The sequence below is a fragment of the Panthera onca genome, chromosome B1 (genome assembly GCF_046562875.1).
Source record: "Panthera onca isolate mPanOnc1 chromosome B1, mPanOnc1 haplotype 2, whole genome shotgun sequence".
Lineage (NCBI taxonomy): Eukaryota > Metazoa > Chordata > Mammalia > Carnivora > Felidae > Panthera > Panthera onca.
In genome coordinates this window covers 7,355,310-7,375,876 of record NC_138342.1, presented here as the reverse complement: position 1 = coordinate 7,375,876, position 20,567 = coordinate 7,355,310, and the positions used below count along the sequence as shown (strand labels likewise).

Here is a 20,567-nt window from a genome sequence, read left to right as displayed (position 1 = left end):
AATGTCAGTGTTGTGGCCACTCAGTAGGGCTCATTCAACGAAACTCTGTGTAAGGGGTTCCCCCCAAATTATGTGTTGAGCGGATGGAGGGATCAGAAACCACATTTTATGGCTTCTTTTGCGTCTGTTTTCAGAGCCTAGTTCTAGGTATCAGGCGCTGAATAGAATCCCATTAAAATTTGAGTAAAAGTATGTACTCTTCATTTCAGAGCATTATTATTTCAGGGGGAGTCCAGTAGAACTTCCCTAGAGAGCTAGTGGCTAGAAATGACTGCAGTGAGACAGAAAAAAAAAAAAAAAAAAAAAGGTGAGAAATAGACCAGAAGTGTGCAAAGAAGGGATAGAATCATAGGGAGTGATGTAATCCTCAGATGAACTCAAAGATCCATAATGGTGCATGTTGGAGCATGTAACCAGCACTCAGCACGTCCCAAATAGCAGTGAGGAGAAGTAGAGAAAAGCAAAATCAGAAGTACAAATATGAATATAAATAAGAAACAAGCACCCAGCTCTAATCCCTCTTACAGAAAATGCTTTCATTAAGCTTCCTAGTCATTTGCTAAGAAAGATTGTGTTCTCTTGAGGTAGATGCTTCCAAAATCTCCTGGAGTCTTTGATCTCAAATATACCTCCCTCCACCTGCTCGCTACCTCTCATCCCTTCCCACCGTCCGCTTAGAGTCCTGGGGGTACTCCAGATACTTCTGGATGCTTCCGGGAGATTGCCTGGAAATGAAGTTGCCAATCTGAGGCAGTGGGTGGTGAGTTATAAACCATGTGACCCATACTCCTCTCTCGTCACCCCCCTCTCCACATTCCTCAAGGTAGAGAAAAACTTACAGATGGGTATTGCATTTCATTAACAACATTCTAGACACATAATCATGGGGGGGGAAAAAACAAAAACAAATCAAAACCCCAAGAGAGCTGATTGAGATAAAGCTGCCCAGGCCTGCCCGTGCACACTGGAATCTATATCCTGCCAAAAATATTAGCAGCAAATCATACCACCCCAGCCTATGCATGCTTATGAACCACAGCCAAGTATCTATTAAAATATAACACCACTGACATAATCAAGGATTTACATGATTCACAGAACAGTCGCTCATCACAGGGATATTTATAACACTTCTAGATATTTTTAAGTTGTTTGCATTTTTTTGCCGTGAGATCCATACGAGGGACATCCATAGGAGAGAATACCACATAGCCATTAAAAAGATGCCATTGAAGCCTATTTACCGACATGTTATGTTTATAGCATGCTGTTGTATGATGGGGAAGACAAGAAAAAAGTGTGCCCATATCTACATAGACTATATTGTGTGTGCATGTGTGTGCGAGAGAGATTTAGCTATACTCAAATGTTTACAGTAGTTGTCTTGGTATGGGGACATTAGAGTAATTTTTATTCCCTTCTTTTTTGCTTATCCGCATCTTATTATTTTTCTCCAGTAGCATATATTGTTGTACGCTAAAAATACTCTATTAAAAAAAAAAAAAAATACACCAGACCTGGAAAAGACAGACGCATAACCCAACTTGGACAATCTGTTAACACCAATACCTTCTGTCAAGCTGACATATAGAGAAGAGGGCCATGGTTTTCCATAAAATAAAGTCAGGAGTTTCTCTCCTTCCACTGATTAAAGAATGAAATTAAAGATAGCCCTATTTGAAAAGTGGTTCTTCTCTCTTAAGGCACCATACACATTAAAACCCTGGTAAAGACGTGGATTGGCTGTGTCCATTAAATGGACGAGAGATTTCATTTTGTCCAGGAGCACTTGTTTTGGTTTTGTGGGCTTTTTTTGTTTGTTTCCTAAGGAAAGCAGTCTTGAAAGTTGGTTTTTCCCACTTTTAAAAGAAAAATTAATAAGGATTTTCGAAGCAGGCGGAGGGAAGGCAAGTATGGTATATGTGAGCATCCACTGCCCCCTGCTGGCCGGATCTAGACATTGCAATATTGGTATTAATTTAGCAGAGGCTGGTTGTCCCCCAAGAGGCTGGGAAAATGGATGGACAGAACCAATGTGAAAAGTTGACAGTTGAACTGCTGGGAAAAAGTGTTCCCCTAGTTCTCTAAGCACAAGCCAGGATTTCAAGTCATCCACGATCGCTAAACCCAAGGGATCACAGTTGTCTTTAAAATGTATCGTGTGTCAGAATCACAGTAGTCAAAAATGCATATTCTCAAGCCCACTCCCAGGTGTACGTTTTGGCAGCTCTATAGTGAGACTGAGGAGTCCCTACCCTTCACAAGATAACTTCAACTCATGTAGTGCTAGGATGGCCTTTTGAGAATCACTGATTGAAGCGAAAGAAAGAAAGAAAGAAAGAAAGAAAAGAAAAGAAAAGAAAAGAAAAGAAAAAGGAAAGGAAAAGGAAATGATTAAGACTGACCCCACCAAGAAGCTGCTTTCGATTCTCTGGACAACAGCTGTCTCGGAATATTTTATTTGAATTTCTGGAGATCACCTGAGAAATGGGATGGGCGACAGCTGCCTTACCTATCACCATCCATCCATCCAACCAATTTATGGTTGTCCCTACTGTAACCATTACAATAACCAGCTTTGAGCACAGCTGGTTTTTTTTTAAAGAAAATGAAAAAGAAAGGTCCTGGGGACTCAGCTTCTCAGACACTAATACTGTGCTCTACAGATGGGGAAATCAAGAATTAGAGAAAGGAAGTGAACTTCCAAGGGCCATCTATGGAGAACAATAAGCCTATTCTCCAAACTCTGAATAAATGCTTCCATGTAGCTATTTCTGTGAGTTTGGGCCATTTGTGACCGAGAATACTCTTCAGATCAGGCGACTGTCATTCTAAAATGTCCAGAAGAGCTACGTGACTGAGCTGGTGGATACGTGGGAGACAGATATGACATACGTTATATGTACATGGGTGCATATAATCTATATCCGTCTCTGTTTCTGTCTGTCTCTTTCTCTCTTCCCCTTCCTATGTCCTTCCTTTGTCCTCCCTCCTCCTTCTCTTCTTCCCAAGCCTAAGTCATGCAGCCAAAGCTCATTGGACATCCTAATCCTTTCCTCAGAGACAGAAAAAGGCAAGGAAGCTCATCCCTGCCTCTCCCTACAGCTGTGGATCGATGCTGAACTGAAGATGTTCTCAAGTTTGGAACTAGCCAGGGGAAATTGCGTCCTATTCCCCACTATATTGAGATGAAGGTTGATGGTTGCCCTCTGTCCCCAGAAACCTTGTGGTTCCTAAAAGATAAACACTGAGGAAGGCAGCACAGGTAGAGGAAAGAACCCCGAGCCAGAAGTCTGGAGCCCAGAATTTGAATACTGGTTCTCTGACATCCATGAGACCTAGCCTTCAGGTGCTGACAATACTCACAGGATAAATTAGGTAAACCGAGAGCAAGAGAAGCTATATCCCCCGGGAACAAATCAGCAGAGTAGAACTCTGATTCATCACAATGCACTTGTTCGTGCTGTGCCACGCAGCGTTCTCATCTTTAAAATGAGGATGTCAGCCAGCCATGGTCACCGAAGCCCCGAGCCTCACAGCTGGACGGGACACCCGCTTGAAGGGCTGTTGGCAAAAATCGACAGAGCCGTGTCGATGGAGTGGAATGTTGAAAAAAGGCACTGTTTTGTTCAAAACTGAGAACTCAGTAGTGATCAAGTTCCTAACATGGATCTGAAAGCAGAGTACTCATGATCTCTCGATCGGGCAGAAACGATTTGGTCATGAAGTTGAACTTGAAACACGGAACACAGCGGTTCATTGGGGGAGCCTGTGGCCAAGAGGGTTATTTTGTTAAGCTTCCCAACAGCTCTTTGGGGCAGACACTACGATTCTCATTCTACAAACTGATATTAGTTAACCGAGGCTTGCAGGCTTGCCCGAGGTCATGTGGCCAGAAACAGGCACAACCAGGGTTTGAACCCAGAATTTCTTCCATGAATTATGTGTTCATGCCTTTGATCAGAAGCTCTGCTACATTTTTGGTGAATTGCAAAGCTGACCTCCACAAGGAGATAAAATAGTAAAGGCAGAAAGACACATTAGGAAGAAATCACGGGGGCTTAAACGTGACATGATTGTCTAATTCTTACATAAGTCAAGTGCAGAGGTAAGCAGTCCAAGGCTGTTTAGCCTCAGAGGTGCTGCTCCCTCCCTTGTATTGGCCTCAATCCCAATGCCTAAAATAGTGACAGCTATGCTCCAGGCAGCAGGAGATAGGAAGGGAAGAAAAAGAAAAAAATAAAGAGTTGACAACAATTTCTGTTCGGAAAGTTTCCTGGAAATTGTGAGTTTATTTTCCAGCTTCTCCGTTTACCAAAACTTGGACTCACAGGCACGCGTAACCGCGGGGAAGGTCAGGGTGTGTGGCAAGAACTTGCTCTAGGTGCCCATGTACCCACCTGACCATCGGGGCTCCCAGGACGGACAGGGAAAAGCGGACGTGGGGAGACACAGCCGGGTTGTTGAGGAGTTCCTAGCGACAGGTCGTTGGGACCCACTGGCCTGTCCCTTTGCCCCACGTACTTATGAGCAAGCCCAGCTGGCAGCCCCTAGGGTCAGAGCCAACACTGACCCTCACCATAACTCTCCCTGCACCGCCCCCCCCTGCCCTCTGAAATCTTGTGACTGAAATGAAAACAGAAGCTGACTCTGCTTGAGGGAACCCGCCTGGTTTGGAGCTGCCACCATCTGAAAAGCCAGCTGACTTCACTTCCCAGAGAAACAGAAAGTTCCTAAGCACTGAAAGCTTCCTACTTTTACTTCTCTTCTCCCACCAGACAAGCAGATTCTCTTTATGGGACCTGCTGGGAATTGTTTCAGGTGGTTTCCTTCGAATGTGACCCTCCCATAGAGCCCGCCCTTGGGGACACAGCCAGCCCCCCTTCCCAGTAGAGGCACTAAATTGTACAAGCCTGGGGCCCCCAGGGCTTCTGTTCAAGGAAGCGTTTACGCGTGCAAATGGTCCAAGCTTCTAAGTATATCTGACCCACGTGGCCCATCTCCTATCAGAAGGCAGTCGGAGCTTCTAACAGCGGGTCGCAGACCTCGGTGTGTGCAGATGCCATCATAGACACTGGTGCAGAAAGTAACTGGTGTGCACTGAGGCTCAGGTTTTGCTTTCTTTCCTTTTTTTTTTTTTCTTTAAAGCACCCAAGAGGCAAGTGGTCAGGGGACCTTAACCTGATGGCCACCGGCCATACACCTGTATCATACCTCTGTAGTCACGAGAAGAGGTGTCCACGCTGATAGCCCAAGGCTGGCGTAACTGCCTCCGTGAGTCGGGAGAGCCCCTTGAGCCTTACACCTTCACTTCCCTTCTAAAAATAACTCGAAGGGAGCATTGTCTTTTGTAAAAAGATGCTGTTTCCTTGAGAGGAACGCAGAAGTCAGTCGTTCTCTGGAGCTGCTTCGTGTCAGTGGGTGATGAACGGCCCTCCACGGACACTTGAGTATAGCTCTTCCAGGATGATGATGGGGAAAGCTGCTGGGCAAACTTCCTTCATCTTCTAAGAAAATGGCTCTCTCTGAAGAACCAGCCTCTCCTTCAGCTCCAGGAAGACTCAAAGACCTGGAAGGGTTTGGGGTGCCTCTGTGTTGGGGGTCCAGGGCCAGCAGGAGGGAGTGTCCAACTCAAGGTCACTCAGCCAGGGAGGAGGTCGGGTTCTATTTGCAGTTTACCACGGGTTCTCCGTTCTGGAGGGTGTCCACCTTACCACACGCTGTGTTTCACAGCCGACTATGCAGTCGCTGTGCCCTTGCCATATCCTGGGTTCCAGGAGTGATCAAGGGCCTGAAATCTCCACGCTGCCTTGGGGGAGGCAGGCACCCACTGTCTGTAACTATATAACATATTTATTGGCTTGCTTTGTTCCTACATGCTATGCAGAAACCAAAAAAGAGTGTATGAATCAGGAGGGGCTAACATCTATAATGCATCAACTACAAATGTTAGTAGTGTAATAAAATGAAGGTTTATGTCCTGTTCACATCACAATCCAATGTGGATTGAAGGAAGCCTTTTCCCCAAGCGCTCATTCGGGATTCGCTCTCCTTTAACCCTTTAACCAGTGGCTTCCATTATCCCTGAAGGCCTTGGGGTCTTCTGTCTCTAGCCAGGCCCCGGGGCAAGAACAAGACATCAGGAGGGTCAAGAGAAGGAGAGGGTCGAGTGCATCATCCTGGAGTGAAGCGCATGCCCCCACCTGTTCCAGCGGCCACAGCACCATGCCACAGACACCCAGTGCAAGGGACAGTGGGAAGTGTGTGCCAGCCGAGGGCCCACAGGAAGAGGAAGCATCCTCATAGCCATGCCAGGAAGGGGTTTGAGGTAGTGAGGACCCGGGCTGGAGAGATGCTCCTTAACTTTTACCTCAGATTGGTGGTTAGGGCGTGTCCCCCCAGGAAGATGACATTTAAGATCTGATCTGATGGATGGAAAGGACCCAGACACAGGCAGAGCCGAGGAAAGAATGTTCTGGACTGAGGCACAGTGCATGCTGATCTCTGAGGTTAAAAGAAGCTTGGCATACTGGAGGAACTTGGAAAGAAGGTGACGTGGCCCATTTCAGAGGTGAGGGAGAAACTGGAAAGAGATACAGTTAGAGACAGGGGCAAGAACCGGGCTACGCTGGGGGCTGGGGGCCACGGCAGGGAATCTGGACCGCGTCTCGTGGGCCATGAGTGACGTGAACTGATTTACAGTTTTAAGACTATGCTTTTTAATAATTGCATTTCCAAAACTGCATCGTTAGCAACACAGGTAGGTAGGTACTGCAGCAGATAAAAACGATTCCTTCCCTAAGAAGGGCCGAGGACACCACAACAAAGAAGTAATCAAATGCTGCCTACTTTTATCTAAGTGTCACGGCAAGGAACACAGGAAATAAGTGCTCTGACAATTCAGTGATATTAAAGTAGCCCCGCGTGGCCCGAGAGGCGAGCCCCAGGAGGATCTCAAAGGGCACTGAGCGTTATGGAAGGCGGGGGCAGAGGAGGTGGGGACCCCAGGTGGAATCGACACCAGCAAAGACTCAGAAGTGGCATGAAACATATTTGGGGGATCCAGGAGAGTCTGGGGCTGCAGGCTCGCGAAAGGAGAGACCGATCCTACGGCTCTCTGTGGGGATGTCGCTATAATGGTCGTGTTCGATGAGGCCAATTTCCTATAAGGAAGTGACATCGAGCTCTGAATCAGACAGTAGAATCAGACTAGCTCACATGGGCCGGCGGAGATCCCCCAAATTTTGGTGCTCACTTGCTCCTTCCAGGCCAACTGGCTTCTATGGATGACCTTATTAATTTAACTCAATTCATGAGAGAGTACAGCTCGCTCTGTGGGGCTGGAAATGCTGTGCGTTTCTTCACCAGCGCTCTCAGTGTGGGTATGGTTGTGCTGGGAGAGGAAGGCATCATCCGTGCCTTAGGACAGTGATAGCTGTCAGCCACACCACCAGGCTGGGCTGGGGCTGGCAGCAGGTGCCAGGTCAGATCCCTGCGCCTCCTTCCTCATTATCTCAAGGAGATTCGCTCTGGCTGGTTACCACCTCCCGGATGCACCGGTCCTGAGCAAATTCCAGAGAGCTGTGTTTTCACTGAGCCAAACTTTCCTTAATTTACACATTCCGCTCTACACAAGGCCTGGGCATGCTGACACAAATTCCCAGCTATTAATTGCATTATTTTGGTATGGAAAGAGAATTCAGGGTGAAAGGGCAAAAGGCTAAGAGCATGACGAAGGCCGGGCCAAGATGCAGAAACACACATCGGACCGCGGTCCTCGACGTGACTTTGACCCAGGCCAGACATTTGCCCTGAGATTCTTAACAGGAGGAAGGGACGTATGACCTCTTATGGAATTGGTGTTTTCCATTAAATCACAGCGAACCAGTTGCTGAGAAGCACGCAGCTCCTGAGACCCACTAGAAACTTCTCACATGTGGGCTAATAAAGAGGATGTGATAAGAACATTTTCTGCTTACCGTGTTCCTCAGTGCAGACCGACAGCGGGACACCATAATGCAATTTAGGAAAATTAAGTCTAGAGGAAGCAAAATAATCCCGCAGATCATGTGAGCTGCTCTTCGTGGCTCTGTATCATCTGAGCGCAGAGTTTAAAGCAGAGTATGGATTGCGTGCTACGTGACCTTCAGGCAGGCCTTGCATAAAACAACCCCAGCGAGGGGCGTGAGCGTTGAGAAATCTCACATGAACAATCCTCATTCAGCAAATGTCTGTCAAGAACTCATCTGTTCGGTGTTGGGCTCTGTGCCTGGAGCTGGGGACAGACGAGGGAGTAGACCTGTCCCCTGCCCTCGAAATATCTCCGGTCTGTTCAAGGAGATGGACGGATGGCAGGTTACAGCAAAGGCAGTGTGCGTGCCAGAGGGTGTAGAGGGGGGAGTAAGCGTCTTCATTGGCCCAGAAGCTGCAGAGACGTGACCTGGCGTATCTGACGGGGGGCGGGGGTGGAGGGGTGGGAAGTCCTTCTAACCTAATGCTGACCTTCGGTAGAAGGAGCGAGACTTCCCAGTTCGGATTTGATTGTCTAGCCTCCTTTCTCATCGCCCCTGCTTTGCAAGAACAGCAGATGGAATGAGAAGTACGTAATACACATTGCGTTTTAGGCAAGCACCATCAAGAGGAATTAACGGGAACGAGCCCAAGATTTCTGGAGAAACACAAGGGCCGCTCTTTTCTGTGTTTTGCAGTAATGTTGGGTCTACTTTTGTTGGCAGGCCAGTACCTGAATACTGAGGAGCCTCCTCCCTGTGTAAGTAGCCACCTCCCCTACCTACTTGTTGGTCTTTGAAATTTACAAAGCAAGTGGCTTTTTTTCAACCAAGGGACTTGGTGAATTTAAAAACAACAACATGGGGCGCCTGGGTGGCTCGGTCAGTTGAGCTTCCAACTTGAGCTCAGGTCGTGGTCTCACAGTTCCTGAGTTCAAGCCCCACGTCGGGCTCTGTGCTGACAGCTCAGAGCCTGGAGCCTGCTTCAGATTCTGTGTCTCCCTCTCTCTCTGCCCTTCTCCTGCTCACTCTCTCTCTCTCTCTCTCAGAAATAAATAAACATAAAAAAAAATTTAATGGAAACCCTGGAATCGTTCTAAATATTCAATAGGAAAAAAAAAACATTGAATATATTATGACATATTCATATTATGAAGCCATTAAGAATATTTACAAAGCAGTTTCATAATGGAATAAAATTTAAAATTTATAACATGAACTCAGCTATCTAATGTTATAAATAATTTTAGTGTTAAATTGTATATAATTTATTTTTTAATTTTTTTTAATGTTTATTTTTGAGAAACAGAGACAGAGAGTGAGTGGGGGAGGGGCAGAGAGAGAGGGAGACACAGAATCCAAAGCAGGCTCCAGGCTCTGAGCTGTCCGCCCAGAGCCCAATGCAGGGCTTGAATTCACAAACCGTGAGATCACGACCTGTGCCAAAGTGGGACGCTCAACTGACTGAGCCACCCAGGCACCCCAAATTGTATATAATTTAAATAGCTCTAACTAACATATCTAGAGATAGATATGTTATATCTGTAGATAGGATATATGGACTAGGTAGAGATAGATGAGAGACAGAAAGAGAGAGAGAATCTGCCTGTAAAATCTTTGGTTCTTTATTGTTTGAAATACTTTTTTAAGAATCAAATTGAAGCTATGGATGGTCACCCCAGGACACACACACACACACAATATCAATCAATCAATCACAAAATATTTTATAAAGTAGGAGGTTTGTGGACGGAAAACAGGAGTTTTTAGTAAAGATCCCTTGCGATTGGCAGTAGATAGATAGTAGACAGATTAATGGATAAATAGATGTAACTCATTATATTTAAAATAAAATTCTAAGGCGCCTGGATGGCTCACTCAGTTAAGCATCTAACTCTTGATTTAGACTCAGGTCATGATCCCATGGCCAGGGGGATCAAGCCCCGAGTCAGGCTCCCCACTAAGCATGGAGCCTACTTGGGATTCTCTCTCTCCCTCTCTCTCTCTGCCCCTCTCCTGCTTGCGCACATGCTCTCTCTCTCTCTCAAAATAAAATAAACATTTAAAAATAAATAAAATTAAATTAAAATAAAATAAAATAATAATAAAATAAAATAAAATAAAATAAAATAAAATAAAATAAAAATAAAATAAAATTCTGCCTCTTTCTCATTCCGGAAAGAGATAAACCAAAATATTTATATTTGGTTCTGGGAGCAAGCTTCTCCGGGTCTGGCATGGATGGTTCCTGTCCCTCCTGGTGTCCCTCTGTGCCCTGCCCCACAAAGTCTAGCAAGGCAACTAGATTAAAGATGGACCCCGTCTCAGATTCTTCCAACAGGTCCAAGATTTCCCAAAGAGACTGCGCTCTGCGAGGTCTTGGTGGTTGCCATAACAGTATATAAATGATGCCCTTGCAACAAATGTCCAGCGGTCAAATCCCTAAAGAGGTTGCTTCAGTTCAGAACCCACCTCCATATTCACTTCCCGGGAAGAACATCTCAGCCACCTCCCCACCCCCCCCACCCCCCACCCCCCCCCACCCCCCCCACCCCCCGCTACTTAGCCAGGTCACTTGTGACATGCCCTTGGGTTCCCCTCCTGTCAGCTTTGCTTTGCCCTGGGTGCTCCGCTCTACTGAAACGCATTACATCATCTAGAGGAAAGGGATCTACCATGTCCTGGGCTCCTGTCATGGGCAGGTGTCAAAGTAGAATCTTTATATACTTTTTACCCACTTAATCTCTGACTACAATCAAATAAAGTAGGTTTAGCCTACTCGTAAATCTCCAATTTGCAGATTGAGCATGCGAGTCAGGGGGGTTAAGTAACCTCCCCCGGTCATAAAGTGAGCCCACAGTTTAGATCTGGAAGTGGGTGGCTCCATCCTGGGTCCGTGCTGTCCCCGGGCAGACCAGTCCTCCCTGGTTTCCCCATCCAAGAATTCCCAGTCTAAGCTCTGCTTGCCTCCAGAGACCAGACCAAGGAGGCGGGGTTTCATAGCTGTAATGCCTGGTTGCTAGGGGCACAGTATCAATACAACCGTGCAAACGGTCCCACTCGAACTAAGCTCAGTGACTTCACCTCGCAAGCCTCTAGGGGCGACTGAGTGGCTCAGTCTGTTGGCCATCGACTTCGGCTCAGGTCATGATCTTGCGGTTGTGAGTTCAAGCCCCGCGTCAGGCCCTGTGCTGACAGCTCAGAGCCTGGAGCCTGCTTCGGATTCTGTGTCTCCTTCTCTCTCTACCCCTTCCCTGTTTGCTCTCTCTCTCTCTATCTCTCTCTCAAAAATAAGTAAACATTTAAAAAATCTTAAAAATATGTATAAATAAATAAAATGCAAGCTTCTAATTCCATGTCCGTCCACTATAATAAAACCACCCCTTGGATTGTTGTACTTATATAACAAAACAAAGTACATAAAGTGCCTACCACATATACAGCCCTCAAAAAATGTTAGAGAGGCTTTAAGAGGAGAACTGGTAGCCTTGCTTTATCTCTGAATTTCTTCCATTGCCATTATTATATGGCAGTCACAGAAATATTTATAACTACTATTTATTTTTCTTAATTTTTAATGTTTATTTTTGAGAGAGAGACAGAGCACGAGAAGGGGAGGGGCAGAGAGAGAGAGAAAGAGAGAGAGACATAGAATCTGAAGCAGGCTCTAGGCTCCGAGCTGTCAGCACAGAGCCTGACGCGGGGCTCAAACCCACGAGCGGTGAGATCACGACCTGAGCCGAAGTCGACTGAGCCACCCAGGTGCCCCTATAGCTACTATTTATTGAGTGAGTGCTGACCACCCAGCATTTTGCTCAAAATTTTACCTGCTTTGTCTCATTTAACTTCTAGTTGCCAAAGTCACTCTATCATTGTGGGTACTTATATTCGTGGGTGTGTAGAGATCATCTCATTCAAACATAAATTTGAAGTGGCCTCTGACAAAGGTATGTCGGTCACTGGAGAAATTACAGTATCAATGAAAAATTTTAAATCATACTCAAGAAATAATTACACCCTAAATCTAGGTAAAATCTGTTATTTTATGTACCTGCTTAGCTAATAAGCCTATATGAAGAATCTACTATGTGCAAAAGAAAGAAAAAAAGAAAGGAAGAAAGAAAGAAAGAGGAAAGGAAAGGAAAGGAAAGGAAAAGAAAGAAAAGAAAAGAAAAGAAAGAAAAGAAAACCCAGATATAGTTAAACTATAAAGCAGGAACTTTAAGTCTTTAATCTTTGACTACAAAGTAATTGGGAGTCCAGAGAAAGTTAGTGTGCTGCCCGAGTCACATAGTGTGGCAGAGATTGGCTGGGAAGAAAGGCTCTCTCCAGGGTAACAAAGGAACTTAACAAACTCAGGATCTGAGCCCAGGCTCCCACGGTTCGCCATGGCGCTGACTGGTTCAAAGGCAGAATTATGGGTGTGGTGACACAAGGAATGCCCCAGATTCTTCGCCCTTCATCTCAGGCTCAGAACGATTTGAATACCTGGCGCCAGGTTCCGGTGTGGATGTGGTCAAAGACCTAGCACTGCCCAGCGATGGCACCGAGGACTTGTGCGTGGCTTTCAGAAGCCACCATTCCCAGTTTCTATATATGTAAAAGAAAGATATAGGCTCTCACTTTTGAGGGCTGCGCTGGGGGCTGTGCATGAAAATCTCTCGTAACGGGACCTATTGTTCATAGTCATGGCCATTTGGAGTCTGAGTGGAACGAGGGATCTTACTGTATGAAAGACCACGGAGATTAGTGTCCGGGCTGAGACACGGCACAGTGCTGAATTCAGGTCCCAACACACAGGTGCAGATTCCAGAATTTCTTTGAGGACGATTACATCTCTTGCCAAGGGGTACCCCATCCTGCCATCCCCAGTGTTCAGACTCGGAGCTCATTACTACTGTGTAGAAATACAACTGAAACTTGTGTGTTGATCGTGTATCCTGACACCTTGCTGAATTGCTTATTGGCTCTAATAATTTTTTAGTGGGTTCCTTGGAATTTTCTACATACAAGATCATATCACCTGCAAGTAGATCCCTTTTCTGCTTGGAGGGGCTCGTGTGATTACCATCGGGCCACTCAGGTGCTTCAGGATAATCTTCCTATTTTAAAGACAGCTGGTTAGACATCTTAATTGCACCCTCAGTGTCCCTTCACAGCAGCCCCCGGATTATTTGATTGAATAACCAAGGATGGGAATATGTGAGGACATCTTCAGGATTCTGCCTACCACGAGACTTTAACTGCCCCAGCCCCCAGCCTCTGAAATGTTTCACCCCCAGCTCAGAGAATCTGTACCACTCCCCTCGCTAACACCGCAGCCTGCAACCTTTGTCACGACCGTACCTTCCCTTGACTTACTCAAATGTTCCCTCCTGCATAGGAAAGAAAGTCTGCTGCAACGGGCCTGGAGGGAGCAAAAGACCTCAGAGATGGCGACTATGAAGACCCAGAACTTCGTATGGTAGAGGCATGGCGAACGACAAAAATTTTACCAGCCAGGCCTATAAAGGAATCTGAATATGCAGGTAACATCTGGGGCCTAAAGTCTGAGAATGCACGTCCATGATGCGACGCGGCACAGTAATTAGAGCCGATTCTGAATGAAACAACCCTATGAAAATCCTGCCTCCGTGGCTTCCTAACTGTGGGACCTCGAGCAAGCCTATAGAAACCATTCTCTCTACCTGAAAGTAGTGTTCGTGGTAACAGAACTTACCCTCCAAGCGTTCTTTCGAGTTCTCACCAGGGGCACAGAGTCAGAGCTCTATAGCTATCGGTTGTTATTATCAAGATGCTCTTTTTGAGTCCTGGGAACAATGGATGAGCACAGCAGAGAGAGGGTGGACAGGCAGGGCCGTGGGCGGCATGGGAAGTGTTAACACAGAGCTTGCGTAATGAGCAGCAGCGCGAAAGGGAAGGATTTTGAACTCGGTTGACTCGTTTTGCAGGTAGCCAGTGTAGACGTAGCACCAGGACCTAGCAGCAGAGCTCAGCTTTTTAAGAGTAAGGAAGACATAATTTCCCATCCACCCTTGCGCCTTTCTAACTGGGGCACCGCGGGCGGCCTTCGCAAGCTCTCTGAATCGTGGATATAGCGCAGGGCTGTAAGGGAAAAGAGGAAGCACGTGTGATTTCTGAGGGCCCGGCCCACGGAAAAGAGGCTACAGAAGCTCCTCTGGAAAGAACCACCTTGGAAATAGCGATGAAACGCCTTTTTTTCATCCACTCAACAAGCGATTACCGAGTGTGTATCTGCAGGGTGCAGTTACCGTGTTAGGAAGGATCACGCGACACAAAGACAAAGCATGATCCACACTCTCAGGAAGGTCACAGCCTAGAGGCAGATGCAGAAAGACCAACAGATAAATAGGAAAGGGTGAGGTGTATAATATAGAAAGGAGAAACGAGGGGTGGGTGTTGGTGGGTGGGATCCGGGAAGATTTGCGAAGGTCATGACACAACACAGAGCTCGAAGGGAGAGCAGGAGTTTCCAGGGGCTGAGAGAGTGAAGGATGTTCAAGTCCAGACTCTGGACTTTGGACCACACCTTCCTCCTCCTCGGGCTTCGGTCTCCTAATCTACCCAGTGGAAGAACTTCTTTCCTCATGCCTAGGTCGTAGGCATTCAACACATTTGTCGATGCGCACGTATTTTGTAAATTGCGATGTGCTGAATCTACGTAGGGTATGACTTTGAATTTTTCTCTTTTCACAGATACGCGCTATTTCAAGGATATGATGGACACTCCCTTTTCCTTGGACGCCCAGCCCTCCGTCCCCACAGAGGGCCAACACTGGCACACACGGATGGGGCTGGAAGAAGTGAGTAAAGGCTTGACTGTGTGAACCAAACGTGGGCAGGGCAATTCCTGGCAGCCAGGGGCGTCCCCGTCGCTCATTCCCAAGGCATCTTTCGAGGTGATGAGCAAAGCGAGCTCAGTGAGGTGCAGGGGAACCGGCTCGGACGCCTGCTGAGATCATGGTCCTAGGGAATGAGCACCAAGAAGGGAGGAGAACTTGCACCTGGGAAGGTTTTCTGTGAGGAGTCAGGGTGAGGAATTTTCACAGGCATCACTCATCCCCTGATGCTGGTCCCCTTTTCCAGAAGCAGAGTTTGAAATCAGATCTTGTTAATAATAATATATCATTTTGCCCAGATTGCAGGCCTGATGTTGCCTGCTGGTAAGTGAGCGGTAAGAAGTAAGTCGAACATCTCTGAGCCCCTTTGTGACCTCGTGCATTAAACAGGAATAAAAATCCCTACTGTGCTTTACTTCAAAAGTCTGTTTGGAAACCACAAACAAGAAATCCATGAAAAAAAATCCTGTAAATACAAATGCTCTACACACATATATAGAATTTCATTTTTATTATTTTTTTATTAAAATTTTTTTAATGCTTATTTCTGAGACAGAGAGAGACAGAACATGAGTGGGGGAGGGGCAGAGAGAGAGGGAGACACAGAATCCAAAGCAGGCTCCAGGCTCCGAGCTGTCAGCACAGAGCCAGACGTGGAGCTCGAACTCACAAACCGTGAGATCATGACCTGAGCTGAAGTCAGTCGCTCAACCGACTGAGCCACCCAGGCGCCCCTAGAATTTCATTTTTAATAATGCTTTTGCTAATACTTCTTTCCTTAATGCAGAAATGCATAAAATACAAATGAATCACCCATGGAGTTGCAGGGCAATCAGTCATGGCACCGTGCTAGATTCCATGTCCGTATTCTCTGGGCAGATATATTCCATGCAAGAGAGTCCCTGCGTAGAATATCTGCCTTTTTTCCTTTTCCTATCAAGTTCTGGTTATAAAATAATTTCCCGTGTGATAATTAAGTATTAACAGCATAATCTTTAGAGATATATCATACCCCATTATGGGATTTTTAATTATTGTACTTAACCATTGAGTGAAAACATTTTAAAGGCTTTGGTACACATGATGAAATTTCTTTCCTGAAAAATGGTTTCAACTGACCCTCCCAAAAGCCCGATATGAGAATGTGCACCTCACAGGACTCCCACCAAAACTGGCTATTACTTTACTAATCATATTTTAAAGGGACTTCAGTGTTCTGTTCTTTTTTCATTTGTACCGCGTTTATTAGTGAATGCGAGCATGCTTTTAAATATTTATGGCGCATTCTTCCTTGTGCATTATTTGTTCACACTGTCTATCTATTTAACTTGAGGGCTTCTGTTAATATTGATAAGCAAAGGAAAGTACAAATATTACCGCGCCATGCCATTTACCCAGAGCACATCCAGTAGACTTTGGGAGAGCAAGAGGAGGGATGAAATATTGAACGCTTCTGCTTTACACAGGCACAAAGCTGAATTTTAATCATTCATTCAACAAATTCATTCAAGAAGTATGTGCTGTGTGTCTGCCACGGACCAGACACAGTGATAACCTCTGGTATGCATTGGTAAATAACCAAAGCCCTGCTCTCATGAAACTTACATACTGGTGGGGGGGAGACTGGTAATAAACAAATAAACAAATAGTAGGCAATATGTTAAGTAATAGTGCTTTGAAAAAAAAAAAAAAAACGATTAAAGCAGGGTCAGGGTAGTCAAGGAAGGTGTTCCCGAACAGAGACAAGAATGAATGAATGACACTTAATCCTTAAAATACCCTTGCAAGGTGAGCATTCTAAGCCCCATTCTATCAGCTCCAACTTTTGTGAGCTCTTTGCGCCACTTACCCTCTCGGAGCATTTATTATCTTAGCTATAAAATCTCATCACTATTACGATAGTCCATACAGATCACAGTGTCTAGCATGAAGCTGTCAGTCACTAGATACCAGCTCCTTGAGGGACGGGAAACATTTTGGCCCCCAGCATCTGGCACAGTACCATTTTGTAAGAGGATCCCAAGAGATATTGGTTACATGGAGGAAAATGAATGCACAAATGGATTCTCAATCTTTTGAAGGGAATCTTGAAATATGAGTAGCCGTTTCATAAACAAAGAGACCCAGGCTGGACTTCTGTGCACATGGAACCCCTTTTTCAGCCTGGTCTTCAAAGTTCTCAGGTGAATATTTGCTGCTATCAGCAAGATCTGCCACTGGGGCAGCCGCAAAGAAGCAGTTTGACAGGGAGGAAGACGTTTCAGGCACAAAGCATATTCAGAGAACAGTAAGAATTTTAGAGCAACTGGACCAAGGGCTGACGACACAGATTCTGGTCTGGTTATGAAAGAATGGAGAATGTTCACATAAAAAGCTGAGCTTCCCTTTCCCCCCAAAAATCACTGATACATTCCCCTTTATATGTAAGTATGCCTTGATGAGAAAAAAAAATTTGTAAGATAATTCTCGTGGGAGTTTTTAAACCCATTATGCCAGAATTTGAGGCTCCATTCTTATTACCGCGTACTTCCTTCATAATATCTTGGTAGCTTTCTGTTACAATACAGATTTCTTCCTTTAGCTACATCACTTCGCAAGTGGAACCATCATCTCCACATATCGAGTCAAGCAAAAGCATGTGAGGAAAAGGATACGGGAGATCAGCACACTTGACCGGGGCGGGGGGAGGGGGGTTGTCTTATAAATTAAGTCAGGACTTGGCCTCAGTTCAGATAAGGAGGGAATTTTACTTCTATAATCAATGCTTGAGTAATCACGTTTTTATGAGAAGCAGATTACATTTTTCATTATAGCCTCATTCTCAAGAATTAATTCTTACTAGTTCTGCACATTTATGTTAAGATTAAACTATCTGTGAAAGGGATCTTCAATAATCCTGACAGAGGCCAGTTCCTAGCTACAACTGTCTTAAACCACTAAGCCGCTGCTCATGCTTCCATTTATTGAGCATTTGCTGTGTACCAAGCACTGTGTTCAACAATGGGGATGCATGAACCAGTGCTCACCATCTAATGGGGGAGGCAGTGGCCCAAACTGGCAGTTCCAACATTCCCAACGTAATGTCAAATGCTAAGACAGAGGTGAGTGTGGTTCAAAGAATCCACAACACTTAGCCCAGCTAGAGGCTTTTGAGAAGCCTTCTGGAGGAAGCAACGCACAGCAGTATTTGACACATTGCATGGTCATCAGTGGTTCTCATCAGGGACCATTCTGCCCCCTAGGGAACACCAGGCAGTGTCCAGGGACAGGTAGGTTGTCCAGACGGGAGGAATGCTACTGACATCTAATGGTAGAGAACAGGGATCTGCTAAGCATCCTACATTACATAGGAATTACCCACAGCAAGGGATTATCCAGCGCCAACTCTCAATGGTGCTGAAGTTGGGAAATCCATGTTATAATTAAACCTGTGATATAATACGTTATAATATGTTGTGAACTCAGACCTATGTGCATGGATGAGTCCTTTAGAAACTTTTTTCCTCTTTTTCCCTCATAATCTAGCATCAATGCAGGTTTATAGTAGGCACTAATACATATTTATCTGATAGGAAAATGGGAGTAGCCCCTAGGGAGGGGCAGAAAATATTCCTGGCCCTGGAATCCTATACTAATTCCATCAGAGGGCACTCACTGCTGGGGGAGATGCAAGGCAAAGAAACCGTCTCGTGCAAAGTGGATCAAAATGTCCAAAGACACAAAATTAATTTGGCCACCAAAGGGAGAAATTGCAGGAATACTAAGGAAGCCCCTTCCCTAAGACCAGAAGCACGCAGGGCCACCTAAGACAGAGACAACAGAGAACCTCTCCCATACCCATGACCTGGCTAGCAATGGCAAGTGGGCAAAAGTATTGAGAGACCCCCTCTGTAAGGCAGGCATGCAGGGGAGATTGAAAGCTGAGGGCGCAACGCTGAAAAACCCACTCAGCACCTGAGCCGCCACAGGGTGACCCTGAAGGAATAGGAAGCTTATGGATGATGGAGAGAAGGAGGCCATATCGATAGCAAAATCCAAATGACACTCGGCTCTTACTACACTGGGCAGCAGAAGAACCACACACTTTCCAGGCATATACTGTGGTTCAGCGTTGCACGGAGGAAAAGTAGACATTGAATATCAGAGGGTAAGAAGTAACAGGGGATTCAATGAGCCTTCCCCCTACAGAGAAGATTAGCATGGCCCCTGCGCAAGGATGACACGCAAATTCGTGAAGCGTTCCATATTTTTATGAAATATGGCCTTTTGTAGCAACATGGATGGAACTGGAGAGTGTGATGCTAAGTGAAATAAGCCATACAGAGAAAGACAGATACCATATGGTTTCACTCTTATGTGGATCCTGAGAAACATAACAGAAACCCATGGGGGAGGGGAAGGAAAAAAAAAAAAAAAAAGAGAGGTTAGAGTGGGAGAGAGCCAAAGCATTAGAGACTGTTAAAAACTGAGAACAAACTGAGGGTTGATGGGGGGTGGGAGGGAGGGCAGGGTGGGTGATGGGTATTGAGGAGGGCACTTTTTGGGATGAGCACTGGGTGTTGTATGGAAACCAATTTGACAGTAAATTTCATATATTAAAAAATAAAAAAAAATAAAAAAAATAAAAAAATAAATAAATAAAAAAAAAAGAAAAAAAAAAAAAAATGAGCCTTCCCCCACCCCATCCACCTTGGCTACCTCAACTTGATGCCAAAAGAAAGTAACACTAAGACCCTGTATTAGTCAGGTTCCTCTAAAAACATAGGACATAGTAGACAGATGATGATGATGATTGATAGATAGATAGATAGATAGATAATAGATAGATGATAGAAAGATAGAGACAGATATAGATAGATGATAGATGATAGAAAGATAGCAATAGATATAGATACATGATAGATAGATGGATGGATAGATAGATGATAAGTAGATGATAGAAAGATAGAGATAGATATAGATAGATGATAGATGATAGATAGATAATAGATAGATGATAGAAAGGTAGAGATAGATATAGATAGATGATAGATAGATAGATAATAGATGATAGAAAGGAAGAGATAGAGATAGATAGATAGATAGATAGATAGATAGATAGATAACAGACAAAGACTAGACATAAAGTAGTGATTATGGAGGCTCAGTCCCATTATCTGCCTTCTGAAAGCTAGAGCTCCAGAAAAGCCAGTGGTATAAATTCTAGTCTGAGTTCAAGGCCTGAGAACCAAGAGAATCAATGATGTAAATATCAGTCTAGGGCAGAAGACCAAAATCTCAGCTCAACACTCAGGTACAAAGACAAAATTCTCCTTCCTTCTGCCTTTTTATTCTATCCAGGCCCCAACTGATTAACTGATACGCACCCACATTGGGCAGGGCGATCTGCCTCAGTCTACTGACTCAAATGGTAATCTTATCCGGAAACACCTTCACAGACACACCCGGAAATACTGTTTAACCAGTTATCTGGGCACCCTGTGGCCCTGTCAAGTTGCCACATATTATTAACCATCATAGACCCCACTACTGACCTGGGCTTCAAGGCTTTCAAAACACTGGGCATAATTATCTTTTCATTTTTCCCTTCCTCACCCTCATGTCTAGCTGTTGTAGAGCCCTTAATGGTTCACCAAAGCCTTTAAAATTTTTACTAATGAAAGCTAACAACTATTTAACTATCTTTGAAAAGCTAGCA

General features: G+C 45.2%; 1 protein-coding gene and 1 pseudogene across 1 annotated transcript in view; both read left to right on the top strand.

Annotated features, from left to right (window-relative positions):
• CLNK (cytokine dependent hematopoietic cell linker) overlaps window positions 1-20,567 on the top strand; it is a 162,698-nt gene that overhangs the window by 87,200 nt on the left and 54,931 nt on the right. Inside the window, exons 5-7 of the mRNA XM_078446262.1 lie at window positions 8,736-8,770; window positions 13,393-13,537; window positions 14,727-14,833. Of these exons, the coding sequence (XP_078302388.1) occupies window positions 8,736-8,770; window positions 13,393-13,537; window positions 14,727-14,833 (287 nt within the window). The remainder of the gene's footprint in view (window positions 1-8,735; window positions 8,771-13,392; window positions 13,538-14,726; window positions 14,834-20,567) is intronic.
• LOC145715466 (U6 spliceosomal RNA) lies at window positions 19,050-19,120 on the top strand (annotated as a pseudogene).